Source organism: Anser brachyrhynchus (genome assembly GCF_964034855.1).
Source record: "Anser brachyrhynchus genome assembly, chromosome: Z".
NCBI classification, from domain to species: domain Eukaryota; kingdom Metazoa; phylum Chordata; class Aves; order Anseriformes; family Anatidae; genus Anser; species Anser brachyrhynchus.
In genome coordinates, this window is record NC_137697.1 from 78,113,298 (window position 1) to 78,127,229 (window position 13,932).

A 13,932-nucleotide genomic window follows, 5' to 3' on the forward strand; every position below is an offset into this window, starting at 1 on the left:
ACAAACTGGAGCAGTAATAGCAGCATAAGGATATGAGTTTTATGTAGGCAATGCATTTTCCAATGAAATTTTGGTCATCCTAAGCTAAATATACTCCAAAGTATCCTGTTTTGCTGCTCCAATGCCTAGTTTGATTTCTGCAAGTTCCAGAGACCCAAGCTGCAGGCACCTAAGCTCTAGCAGCATCACCACACTTTCACTATAATTATTCAAAGCAACATCAGAAACATTCTCTGTTCACATCTCTGATGAAGAAGTTCCTAAATGCAGTATTCCGGCCAATTTCATTAATCTGGATGTTCCAGAAAGCATAACCATGCATACATTTTAACTCCTCGTGCAACTCCCATATGCAAAAACCAAACAAACAGGAACTCTGGTCTCATTTGTAGCTTATACAGTTTTGAAAATTAAAATCAAAAGACATTCATCTGAGAAACACAATCTGTGATAAAGCTTGGAATTTTCCAAATTTAGTATGAGCACAAAGGTTAATATTAATGATGGTAATGTTTATGAAGACATATTAGTTTTATTTAAATTATTAAAACCAAATTTACTAAAAATTGAGCTATGATCAGAGCTTGATGTTTAAAAGGTTTGTTTGCACTAATGATTTTAAAGTTTTTTGTTTGGTTGGTTGGTTGGTTGTTTTTTTGTTTGTTTGTTTGTCTTTAATCTAGCCAAGGATATTAATTCTTAGTAATCAAGCGACTACTTGGGTCCAGAGTTTGTACTTCTACAGAAGTTACAGGTGTAGCATATCGGTATGTAGAAGGCAAAATAACAATAATATTATGCCTGTGATATGCAAAAGCACCTGTATTAAACAATAAAAGCAAATTATAAAAATATAAACATTATACAAGGGGAACAAGCAAAAATTAACAGAAGTAACGTGTGAGAAGCTCAATATGTATCATCCCATACTTTACCAACTGTACTGTGTCATATCACATACTTCCATTTGTACAATTATAAATATTTTTAAAAGATCATATTGTTTGTGTGACATTTTACAACTCTGTACTTTTAAAAAATGTGAATAAAAATGATTTGTGATATCCTCATAGTTTTAAATAAAACTTTAAATGAAAAGAATTCAGGAACGCCTACATCAAGATTGTATCATCTCTTGGTCTTTAACACAAAGGTGATTAACAGTAATATAAAGAAGATCATACCAAAAAAGCAGCAAGACTTCTTGGGGGTGAATCCCAGTCAAAGCAACTGTTAATGTAGTAGGCGGCATTTATGAGCACCATGACACAACGTTTCATGCGGATGAAATTTCTCAACAGCAGCTGGTGAAAAGGTGAAAGAATGAAAATATTTCAAAACCTCAAAAGCTTCAGAAGAGGTTCATGTTTATAATATTCTCATTGTTAATTTGGGTAAAGGTTGAGAAAAAATATCATGGTAAACTGTCTAGGTTAAGCTCTATCTCACAGAGAGAGAATAGTATTTTAAAATTAGAGACTTGGAAGACAGAGAATTTATCTAAATGTATCATTGTTATTTGCTGAATTTAGTTCTAAACTATATACAAATTGTTGTCTTCACTCGCACAACTTTGTGACAACTGGAGATCTATTTTTAAAAGCTACTTGAGAAATGTCACGAATTATTTTGTTATTAAGATATCAGAGTTTTGTTAAACAGGCAAGGCTTCCCCTTTCTTAATTACTTAGAAAATTCTGTCCTTTCTTAATAAGAAGATGCTGTAGGATGCTAACTTGACATGCAAAATCACTGCTGTAAGATCAAACATATTCTTTACATCCAATTTTCCTCCTTCGCAACAACTTCACATGATCACCATGTGTGGTTTAAGTATCTATCAAAGTAACTTTAACTGCATCTCTATCAAGATGAAATATTACAGGGCTAGGTTTAATTCAGAAGATTACCCTTAAATCCACTAAAATGGCAATATACCTGACCAAAAGAAGAAAACAAACCAGTGAATCATTCCATTTCTGTATTGAATGGCATATAAAGTGCTAGGTAGGTAAGATGTGCTCTCTCCCAGAACATCTGGATAGTTTGAAATGCTACTGCATTAGTCATATGTAAAGATTCATTTTTATTTTATTTTTTTCTACATGTGGTATCGTGGTCGGATATTCCAGAAAAGCTAAAAGGAAAAACAAACCACCAAGTGGATATTTAAAGTTTACTCCTCTTGCCATCTGCAGAAAGCACAATGCCATTTTTGGTTATCAAAGAGGGGAGAAGAATGAATCTTGAATAAAAGGCCTTCTTGTTTCCTTGCTGGCATAACAGTGAAAAATGCAGGTTTAGTAAACTCTTTACTCCCAAGAGTAAAGAAATAAATATTCTTTTTAACGAAACACATCAAACAACGCATTCACAATTCATCCAGCAGATAAATTATACTCAAGCCAGAAGTTTTCTACAAAATAAAAATCAGTTTCAAGACTTTTGTCTTTTCACTGCAAACAAAAAATCCTGTTGCCACAATTCAGTCAAAAGCTCTGTTCTCCCCATATAAAATACATCATTCATGTAACATGAAAAACTGAAAAAAAGCAATTGAAATGCAGAAAAAAGTAAGATGTGTTTACTGTTAAAACTATCAGTGGCAAATAATCAGGAAAAAAAAAGAAAGAAAAAAGAAATAGGGTCCACACATTTCCTACCCAGATGGCTCTCAAAAGTGATAAGGAGTCTTAGTTTGCTTCCACCTGAGATTCAAACCTTACTCCATAAAGCTGTGCAAAATTTGGCTACAGAATGCTGAAAGAGTCTCTACCATACACAAAAATTGAGATCTTTCAGGTCAAGGTTAACAGCAAAAATTTATGCAAGACTTAGTTTACATGCACCTGCACTATAATCTGATATGTGTGGAACCTGATGGTTTCAACTGTGTTCTTATTCACGTATTTCACGGAAATTAAGCTGCAGTTTATAGAGAAGAGATACAATAAAACCACGTATTTTGTTTCTGTCTCTTTCTACCTATCATATTCTTTTGTAAACAGGTAATGAAAATGTTATTCTTTACCCTCAGCAGCGCGATACCAGATATTTAGATGTGCACACTCGATATTAAGGCTTTTGGAAAGGATTAGTGTTTCCTTACTCTTTACCTGTTTAGACAGTCTGTTTTCCTCTTCAATGTACTTCTGTTCTTTGGGCATTAAGGTTCGTATGCTGGCTTTCACCTACGCATTAAAATGTGTGTCAATATTTCAAGCTTACTCGCTCCTTACTAATAACACATGCTCCGATTTGCAAAAATTATGAAGTTTCAAAGTCACGGCTGCCAAGCCCAGGACACACAGATGCACACAGAGGCAAGGGCTGCTGCTTCGTGCATTAGCAGCAATAGCAGCAGCAGCAACAAAAAGAGTGGGTGTGCCAGGCATTGGCAGAAGAGTATTCTGTGGTATACATCAAGGTTTAGAGAAAATGAGGAATGACAGAAATTCTCTACAAATCGTGAACAAAAGCTTTCATGAAACTGAACTCTTTAGCAGTACAAAAAAGCCAAAGTTAAGACTTACAGCATTAAAAATCACATCTATTTCAAGATAGATGACCCCCTTTGTTGGCCCTGTCAGCTGCTTGTTTTTCAAGACGTAGGCTTTCTGTTCACCATTTTGAATCTGCAGGAAAAGGACATGACAGCCGTCTGTCTCGCGGTCTCCACTGAATACCCCCCCCCGGTGACCCCTGACCCCCAGCTGCTGAAACTGACAGAGAACCCAAAACAACTGTGGCAAGTCTGACAAGTACCTGTTCATTACCAGGACCGAGTCTGTCAGGAAAAATTAACTATCATGGGATTCAACATGGCCGTGAATGGAGTATGTTAAAATTTTAGTGTTCTTATTACAGACCTTGGTTGAGAAATGACAGACACAGAGCTGCAAATCTCTCTCTTTTTTTTTTTCCTTCTTCTTCCTCTTCTTTTTTTTTTTTTTTTCTCATTCTCCCCCCTTCAGCAGGAAGAATACAGACTGGTGTGTCAGGTGAATGAAACTTACAGACAGCAGTGGTATCGCAACTTTGCCTAGAAAGTCAGCACTCCGATCGCGGTCCTCATCATAAACTGTCACTTCAAGCACCGAGTGGATGTCTTTAATATTGCTACAGAGGGAAAAGCACACATGGAGGAGAGAAGTCACCTACACCAGCAGTTACCAAGGACAAAAGCACAAGAGGTTAGCAAAACCAGAAACTTGTGTATATTTTCCAAGCCACAGCAGAGAACAAAATCCAAGAAAATGAGGCTTCCCTCCATGTAACCCCAGCTCTCTCCAGGAGCTGCAGCGACTGCGCTCTGCAAGGCTTTGCCAGCAGAAGTTTTCTGAAGGATGTTGCTTTAAATTTCCTACCTGGCATTTGCGCTGCGTGAGCTGCAAGGAGAGCCAGCGCGGAGGAGCACTGGGGATTTACCACGGCAAGCAGCAGGCTGAGACTCACAGCCACCCTGAACACTGCTACCCCTGCAGCAAATCCTACTGCAAACACTGTGCTGTCTGCAGGCTTGTAAATGAAAACAATCATCAGCTACACGAGGCATCCTTGTAAAGAGAATGAGCTCTTTAATTCTAAAATCCTTGCTTAATGACAAACACACAGCAGTCATTACAACAACTTAGGAACAAGAAATAAGAAATGACGTGTTTTTCAGCTAGTTCTGTTTTTTGCCTGCAAGCTATTAAACACTCCACCACCGTGGACAACAAATGTCGCTGTACATTGCAAACTCTCAAGTGAAAAAAATCACATTCCTTATGCAGAGAGAAAATACCAAAATTGTTTGAGAGAACTCGTCTTTGATCAAACAGCTGATCCAGGAAATATGAATTCAAGCAAAGCACTTCAGCTTCACTAAAATATGTGCCTCCAGAGGAAACTGCATTGCTAGTCCAAAATTAAATAACACATTTGAGGACAAGCAAAATAGTCTGTGCAGATATGTGTGTAAGAGAGGTGAAAACTTTCCTTGAAGGTCTTTTGAGTTTTTCTATTTAATTCCTGATTAGTCTTTTGTCCTGTATGAAAGCAGACAACTCCTTATGCAGAGAACACTGTTGAGCAGTGGAGGTTGATTAGTTATCGTTTCTATTAATAGATAATTAAAAATAAATTAATGAAGAAATTAGCATGTTTGTACAGATACACAAATGAGAACTATGTTAATAAGCTAATGGGAAGTACAACTATTGTGAGAGTTTTTCTTTTGTTCAGAGTTCATTCCTGAGAGCCAACTGCAGGGTAAGGAAAGCTGCGGATGCCAAGTATATGAGTTACAGACTTAGAGGAAAAAAATATGAAGATTAAAATCAGACTGTGATTTAAGATCAATGGCATAACAGCATTTTCACTTATGCTAAAGTGAGATAAGTGTACACAAAGCTAAAAGCTCTATTATTTTTTCAGTGGATTGTTAGTTGATTTCAGTAGCAGAGAAACATGCAGCTGATCAGTTTTCTACTCACTGATGTAACATTCCAACAGACAGAAAGAAAAAAAAAAAGGCAACAGAGCAAGACAAATAACAGGAACATTTTGTTTGTGGAAGACTTTTTTCTACTTTGTCAGAACCTTTTACTGTGTTCAAAATAACACAGGGATTAAAAAAAAAGAAAGAAAGGAGAGAGGAGAGAGGAGAAAGGAGAAAGGAGAAAAAGAAGAAAAAGAAAAAGAAAAAGAAAAAGAAAAGAAAAAGAAAAAGAAAAAGAAAAAGAAAAAGAAAAAGAAAAAGAAAAAGAAAAAGAAAAAGAAAAAGAAAAAGAAAAAGAAAAAGAAAAAGAAAAAGAAAAAGAAAAAGAAAGAGAAAGAGAAAGAGAAAGAGAAAGAGAAAGAGAAAGAGAAAGAGAAAGAGAAAGAGAAAGAGAAAGAGAAAGAGAAAGAGAAAGAGAAAGAGAAAGAGAAAGAGAAAGAGAAAGAGAAAGAGAAAGAGAAAGAGAAAGAGAAAGAGAAAGAGAAAGAGAAAGAGAAAGAGAAAGAGAAAGAGAAAGAGAAAGAGAAAGAGAAAGAGAAAGAGAAAGAGAAAGAGAAAGAGAAAGAGAAAGAGAAAGAGAAAGAGAAAGAGAAAGAGAAAGAGAAAGAGAAAGAGAAAGAGAAAGAGAAAGAGAAAGAGAAAGAGAAAGAGAAAGAGAAAGAGAAAGAGAAAGAGAAAGAGAAAGAGAAAGAGAAAGAGAAAGAAAAAGAAAAAGAAAAAGAAAAAGAAAAAGAAAAAGAAAAAGAAAAAGAAAAAGAAAAAGAAAAAGAAAAAGAAAAAGAAAAAGAAAAAGAAAAAGAAAAAGAAAAAGAAAAAGAAAAAGAAAAAGAAAAAGAAAAAGAAAAAGAAAAAGAAAAAGAAAAAGAAAAAGAAAAAGAAAAAGAAAAAGAAAAAGAAAAAGAAAAAGAAAAAGAAAAAGAAAAAGAAAAAAGAAAAAGAAAAAAGAAAAAAGAAAAAAGAAAAAAGAAAAAAGAAAAAAAGAAAAAGAAAAAGAAAAAAGAAAAAAGAAAAAAGAAAAAAGAAAAAGAACAAGAAAAAAAGAAAAAAGAAGACAACTGCATCACTTCCCAATAAACTAAACACTTAAGACCTCATTTTGCCCAATAGCAACATTATATTGTGAGAAGTGCAGTTGGCAAATAGCAATAACAAATGCAAAATTCAAAGACCATAATTCAGAAAAGCATGAATGCATTTAAAATTCATTCCTTTATATAGTTTTTGAGTAGTTCATTAAGGTTAACAACCACATTTTACTGAAGGTCACAGAATCTTTTTTCCACCCAAACTTCAGGGCCAAAACCACAGTAGTAAGCCCTTGAAACTCCACTGAAGATAGAAGAAGTCTGGAATGCTCAGTATGTCTCGTTTCTGGTTTACAAGACATAAACTTGCTTTTTTACCTTTTAAATAGTAAATGTTGCCTTTTCTCTATTTTATTTTTCATGTTTTTAACCCTCAAAAAAGTGTGCAGCTGTGTGGTTTAGAAATGGCAGTATGTCATCATTGGTTACTTTCACTGGAACTTGAGGTAGGTACCTTTGATTTACACATATATTCCCTTCAAACAAACAAACAAAACAACACAAAACAAAAGAACCACCATGAAACACTCACAAAACCAAAACACCTACAATGTGAAGATTTTGTTCCACTCTGGATTGAGGTTCTTGTAGACCGTATGTGTCAGCAGTCTGTCATTATTCAGTTCAACTACACAAAATGGGTCACTTTTACCTATGAAGAGAGAATTTGGAACAAATTTTATGAACTGAGAAAATACACCATGAGCAACTTCTAAATCAAAATTGTTTGTTTTTCTAAACTTTAAGTCAATGAAGAATCAATTCAGCTAAGTCCTGTGGTCTGCATTTTATTCAAGATCATGATAACAGACTGATCATCCTTGTAATCTATTAAGATTCTTCAGTAAAATAACATTTTTTTTCGTAAAGGCAAAAGGAAAGGAGAAAAAAAAAAGAAAAGTGAAAAGAAAAAAATTACCATATAGTTTTTATCTCATCAAAACCAGTATGTTCCTAAAAGGTGCCAAGCACCCTTCTGAGACAGCTAAGAGAACTATACTTTAATTGTGCCAAAACTATGTTGACTGCAATTATAACATTATTAGAGCATTTTTATATGTTGAAAAAGTATTACTCCATATTATTTGTAATAACATAGCACCCATGATACTTATCCAAAGATTACTATGTTCTACATGTTTCATGCTGCACAAATCCTTTTCCCCAAATCAAAAAGACTTAAAGACAGTTTCAGATAAAAGCCTAACAAAAGAGAGAAAATAGGCAAGTACAATTAAACAATGAGAAAATATCAGCTGGAATGATGGGCTGCAGTCTCAGCACAGCAGAAGCTCAAATGTGGTTGAGATTTTTGTATACATTAATGCACAATGAAGTAGCTTTGCACATATTTACAAGAAGGTCCCCCAGCGTGAAAGCCACCACAGATAAAAGTACGAAGATGATGCTTTAAAAGTGTAATATGTAGATAATGGAAATTGTATGATTGACTGATACAGACATTTTTTGTTTGTTTGTTTTCTTTTTTTAATCTAAAGAGAAGGAATGGGTAAAGAAAGTACGTGTGTGTGCCCCTACATGTGTGGCAGCTTACGAGTAAAGGTGAGCTGTGTTCAGCTACCAACCAAAGAGACAGGAGAAAAAAATCACCCAGACTAAAATTTTAGGGGGATGATGTACAAGTTACACTAAGCTTTTTCTTAGATATCTACAAAGCCAGGGTTTGTATTTGGAAAGGAGAAGAAAGAAATTAGACATCTGAGTCTCATGTTTAGCAACAGTTCAGCCATGTAAAAAAGGACCTTCCCAAAGATGGAAGAAGAAAGAAAGGAAGAGAAAAAAAAAAAAAAACATGAGGGGGAATGATGAGAACACGGTTGCAATAAAGAGCTGATAAAGCGAAAAAAATAGTTAACTAATATTTAAATAATGATAGTAATAGCCAAACAGAGAGATCCTTCCTACCTATTTTGTTTTTATCCAGTAACTGAAAGGAACAATCCAATGCTTATCATTTTGCTGTCCTATCAATTAGCAAAATGAAACTCATAGACAACCAGGCATGCTAAAGGCAAATTTAAACATTGTACAATGTCAGTAGTTCTAGCCTGGCTGACTTCTGTGCCTGCTTACCTTCACCTTTGGCACAGCATACAAGGGCACGTATTATTTTCATTTAAGGCTACAAATACATTAGTACAAAGCTGGAAAACAAATTGCTACTTCCAGAACCCGAGGAAACTTTGTCAGAAATTAACAACTGAACTGCACACTAGAGAGTAGAGCATTCACGTCTCTGGACTTTCTTTGGATGGCAAAGTGTTTAAAACTTACGGAGTGCTGGCTTTGGCCTTCCACAATCAAATCTAGCACACTATGCAATTGCATTTCACAGTGTCTTCAATAATTCCGTCATGCTATGTCATGTATTATAAGAAGCCATAAACTGAGTAGCTCAATGGGTCTACATTAATGATATTAGGGAGGCATGTAATTTGTTTCATACCTTATTCAAATGACAATGAAATCAATATTTAGACAAAGCTGTCCAGGGGTCAGATCTTCCAAACTACAATATTGGTTCAGACTACATCAGAGGTTAATGTGCATATTATTAACTTTAATGATAAAGAATAATTGTTTTAAATGCATTGTAAATTACAGTTAGAACAGACGTTTACCTTCTCTCGAAAACAGAGTATCACTGAATCTTTCCCATTAAACGTGAAAAAGGACTAACTTATTAGTCACCAGAGATGCATATATGATGTTTTCCTGCTTGATGTTTTCCTGCTTCATAACAAGCCTAAATAGTTGTAGGAAACTTCAAAAAATCATATTTATTTACCTTCTATAGATTTCAGTATTTGGAAAAAAATTATCATAAACCACAAGATAGTTAGAGTAACAAGGCAGAACTGACACAAAAGGTGAGCGAGGTGTTATCTCCTTTTTCACAGCATCATCAGTCATATTTGCATATGACAGGGAAATGTGATTTGTGCTTATTAGTTGTATACAGATACAGTAAAAACTTGCTAGAGTGTCTAGAGGTCCTGTCTGTAAAAAAAGGGGAAGTATTTAATAGATTAATTTATTTCCTGCATCTGTTGACACACACTTTTTCAGTGACTCTCTTTATATATTTATATGAACATAAATCCGTTTAAGAACACTATATAATATGTATCATTAATCACAGAGGTCCTCAATCAAACCAAAGTCAAATGGTTATCAGAAATAAAAGAATCCCTCTCATGCTCAGCTTTTCAAGTCTCTCCCCTACCCCCTGAAATAAGTTGAAAAGAGTTTGAGATATTGACAAAAGGAAATATTATGAGATGGTACAAAGGAAGGCCCAAATACGTTGGTTCCCAAGTAGAAGTTTCCTTGCTATGAATATCCTTACTAAGGCACACTGCTTTTACCATATGAGGAGGCTATGAAGTTCCCATCTGCAAGGCCCTTCACCATCGCCTATGGGCACTCCTTCCGTATGCTAAAACGCTCATAACTAAGCGGGGTATCTGAAAGAACACTCTTAGCTGACATGCTAAACATATGGTACGTGCAAATGTTATTTGGATACCAACCCAAATAAGTGAACATGATCCAGAAAGACAAAGCCAGAGAAATGTACAAGTACTTAGTGAAACTCACATCCATCTGTCATCTTTCAAGTTTTCATTATTAGAAAGAACAACTACAATCTTACCTCTCACTGACAGCCATGGCAACCTCCTGCATTGCAAGTGTTTAAAGTAATGGGAACATTCCTAATGAAAGTCTTAAAAGAACATTAAAATATAAAAGACTGCATCTTATGTCTCCTCAGTCTCTAGGACTAAGGAAATCCAAGAACTTACAACATATATTCATCACTGCACTTTTCAAAACCATTACCTTAAGTACAACACATGCTCTAACCAAGCCAACCTCAGACAAATTCTGTCTAGTTAATGCAAGTGGCAATTTAAGAAGAAAAAAAAAAATGCTTTTTTTTTCATTTTAGTATTAAAGAGTCATGCGTGTTCAGAAATTTGATATCCATCTAGCAGTCCTAAAAGTAAACTTTAAAACTTTCAATTAGACTTGTGCTGCCTAAGCTCAATTACATCAGTCTAAATTATATCATCGTCACATGTACGCTTTTCACTACAAACTGAATCATGACTGTCATATATTACCACCTGTCATAACCTGTCATATGTTAAGAAATTTTACCCAAACCTCTATGTTTACTGAGGCTGCTCTGTGCCTTTTGTAGGCCTCCATCTTCTGATCTGATCACTTTAGAGGTACTTAAATTTATCGATCAGGATGACATCCACAAACTGCATCCAAATATAGCCCTAAATGTGTGGGCTCCGTGCTGTGCAAGACCACCACCTCTACTTAAGGAATTCACACGTTAATAGCATGCCCCCAGCTCCACTGAAACCAGCACCTATGATTTTGAGTAATCCCATGACCTCAGTGGGACTAATCACTATTATGCTTGGCACTGTTTGAAGGAATTCGTAAGACAAGTAGGTAATAAAACCAATGAAGTACACCTTCCCAGTAACTGAAATCAAACCTGCAGTAAACCTCAATAAGAAGTCAAACAAATCTCATTTATCCACTTTGTTTCATGCTTTTTGGACTCTACTTGTAAAGTCCTAAGGGCTCCTAAAATGATGGAAATAAAGTGCTAATTTAAATAATACTCATGGTAGTCCGGAAGAGAAATCAGTTTCTCTTTTGATGGATCTTTCTCACCCTTTTCCCCTCTTTAGTCATTGCAGACCCATACTATCTGAGAATTACACCTAGAAGATATTCTACTTCACAATGTAAGCTCTTGCTTAAAAAAAATAAAGAACTCCTTATCTTTTGCAGTCTCCCGCTTTATTCATTAAAACAGAGATTGCATCTACTTTGGCAGATATCCTTGTTTGTGCTATGCTATATTGCATGTAATGTTTAGACAGTCAGCAAGACTGGAATGCCATCTGAGATTACTTCGCTTAGGTCTATGTGAAGTATTTTACTTCAATCAGCATTGCATTCCTCATGTGGCACACTTTAAATGCATTATTTAAAACATGTCTTTTACCTCTCACCTGGTCTCTCAGAACTACCACATGGCCCTAGATGAACTGAAAACTCATCACCAGCAAAAGTCCAGTTCTACAGCAATGCTTAAACTGCAAGGGAGGTTAATCTGGGACTAAAGAGATCTTAGTTGTTACTTGCTTCAACAGTCTTAGTCCCACATGGTCTAGAAAGTCTTTGTAAGTTTGTAGATCAGATTCATTACGTGGAGTTCAGAATGCTGGTGACTGGAACAACTCTTCTGCTCCTGCAAGTACATACAGTGTTCTTTTTCACCATTAAAAAGACTTAAATAGTGACAATTTTGAATTGGTTCTCAAAATACTTAAAAAATCAAAACAACAAAACCTTAACCTCTAAATTATTTTATCTTCTGATTTTTTTTTTTCTTAAGTAGCTACAGCACCGCATTACCTAACAGTTCTGTTGTGTTCTGCATCTAGGAAAGTTGAGGAAATGCCCATTTCACCCGTTCACAGACCACTGGATATCTGCATTCCTAGATCAGCTCACTCGTTATGCTGGAGCTCATCAGCAAGCATGAAAGATGCCAGGTAACTTGTGGACTCTTAAGCACTGATGTCCTAGGCCTGACAGAAGTCTATGTGGGGCACCCATCTCACAGCCATGTGCCACTGCTGCTTATCCTCCAGGCTTGAGGTGAGCCACAGCCTGTCCAGGATGTCACTTCTAGGGGGCAACAAATTCTGCTAAGACAACAGCATGGACTTCACCCCAAATTCAGCTTCCAAAGTACCACTTCCTTCACAACAGATGGAATGATGCAACCAATTCAGATGCTAGTATCTTTTATATATATAACTATGAACTTTACCTGAATGTTAGAGCTGTCAGATTGCAATACAATATAATCTGTATTTATGGGCAAGTTAAACAGATATGCCCTTCAATAGTCTCCAAGGAACAAAGTTGTCCAATGTTTTTTTTTTTATTATTCTTTGTAGACTGTCTTCCCAGCAAAAATCTTCCCAGTAATTCTTCCAAATAGGGACTTCAGTTCAACATCATTGTAATTCCATGCTCACTTTCTGGCTCCACTTATACACAAATACTTTTCCCTGATAAAAACCTATCAGAGCTTAAATTTACATTTCTTTCTTTCCATGTTTTGTACAACTTCAACTCTGATATTCTTTCATTATAGAGCTCTATTAAATGTAAGCATTTGTCTCCAGAAAACTGCATGCCAGCTCTATGTTATTCAGATAATACTGTAAAAAGGCAGACTTAAGTAATTAAACGTATGGCAACATCCATATTTTATGCAGTAAGATAATTACCTGCTTTAGACAGGAAAAAAACACCTGTGCACCTAACATCATGCTTTTCTGTTTTCAGTCTTTGAGAAATCAGCTTGTAGGAAAGAAAATAAAAAAAAAAAAGACCATCAGCCATCACACAACGACTTTTTCTTTCCTAGTCAGAGCTGCCATTGACTCTTACAACCAGCTATCACTGATGCAATTGGTTTCCAGAGTAGATTCAGGCCATGAAGTATATGGCAGACCTACCTGTCCCTTGAAAACTTAATGCACTACGTAAGGATTAACTCACGAGGGTCTGCAGATAGCATGGGGCTAGATCCCTGTGAGTCCTGTGGAGATGTTTCTACTGTGGCTATAAAAAGTATGCATTGATTCAGTATACACCCAGAAACAATTTCCTAATTTCATTTTTTGTTTCCAAAAGAAAAAAAGAAAAGAAAAAAAAAAGAAAAAAAAAGAAAAAAGAAAAAATAACCATGTGGCAGGTTAAATGTAGATTGGAATCTAACATTTACTTGTTACTGGTCAGTCCATAAAGTTATATAAGCTGATAGAAACCCAACTTCAGTGTTTGCTAGATTGTAAGTAGACCACAAGTCTTATTCCAGACTAAACATTACATGATTTTTTGTATTGTTCAAACTACAGTATCAAAACTGAACTAGAATCAGAAAGACTACTAAAGACATTTTGGATAGTTTCAAGATTCAATAGTAGATTTCAGTTCCATTTCTGCTTCTAAAAGTCAAGTTCATAAGACACAATTTCATAAAACTAATCCAAGTTTAACTTGGTTATAAAAGCTGAAATATTGTTTGAATATTTCATAGGTTATTATGGTTCTCCCCTAACGCTGGCCATGCCTGTCCATTACAGACCTAAGTCCCCGCAGCCAAAAAATGCCTTTATTTTTTGGGAAGACAAGACAGCCAGTTCATGACTCTGGGGGGCAGTGCCACTCATGCAGACGCTAATGTCACTAATGTTGTTCCAAGCTCCCTGCCAGCCAGCTGCCTGCAAC

At 35.6% G+C, this 13,932-nt stretch overlaps 1 protein-coding gene across 4 annotated transcripts in view; it reads right to left on the minus strand.

The window, feature by feature from the left end:
- MCTP1 (multiple C2 and transmembrane domain containing 1) overlaps positions 1-13,932 on the minus strand; it is a gene marked incomplete at its 3' end in the record, with an annotated part of 270,851 nt that overhangs the window by 94,708 nt on the left and 162,211 nt on the right. For 3 of the 4 annotated variants that reach the window (XM_080572689.1, XM_080572690.1, XM_080572687.1), the window contains 5 exons: positions 7,117-7,219; positions 4,017-4,119; positions 3,534-3,635; positions 3,117-3,191; positions 1,185-1,304 (listed from right to left, as the gene is read on the minus strand). In XM_080572689.1, coding sequence (XP_080428815.1) covers positions 1,185-1,304; positions 3,117-3,191; positions 3,534-3,635; positions 4,017-4,119; positions 7,117-7,219 — 503 coding nt within the window. Of the gene's footprint in view, positions 1-1,178; positions 1,305-3,116; positions 3,192-3,533; positions 3,636-4,016; positions 4,120-7,116; positions 7,220-13,932 lie in introns of those variants that run through there. The other variant, XM_080572688.1, reaches the window with a different exon arrangement.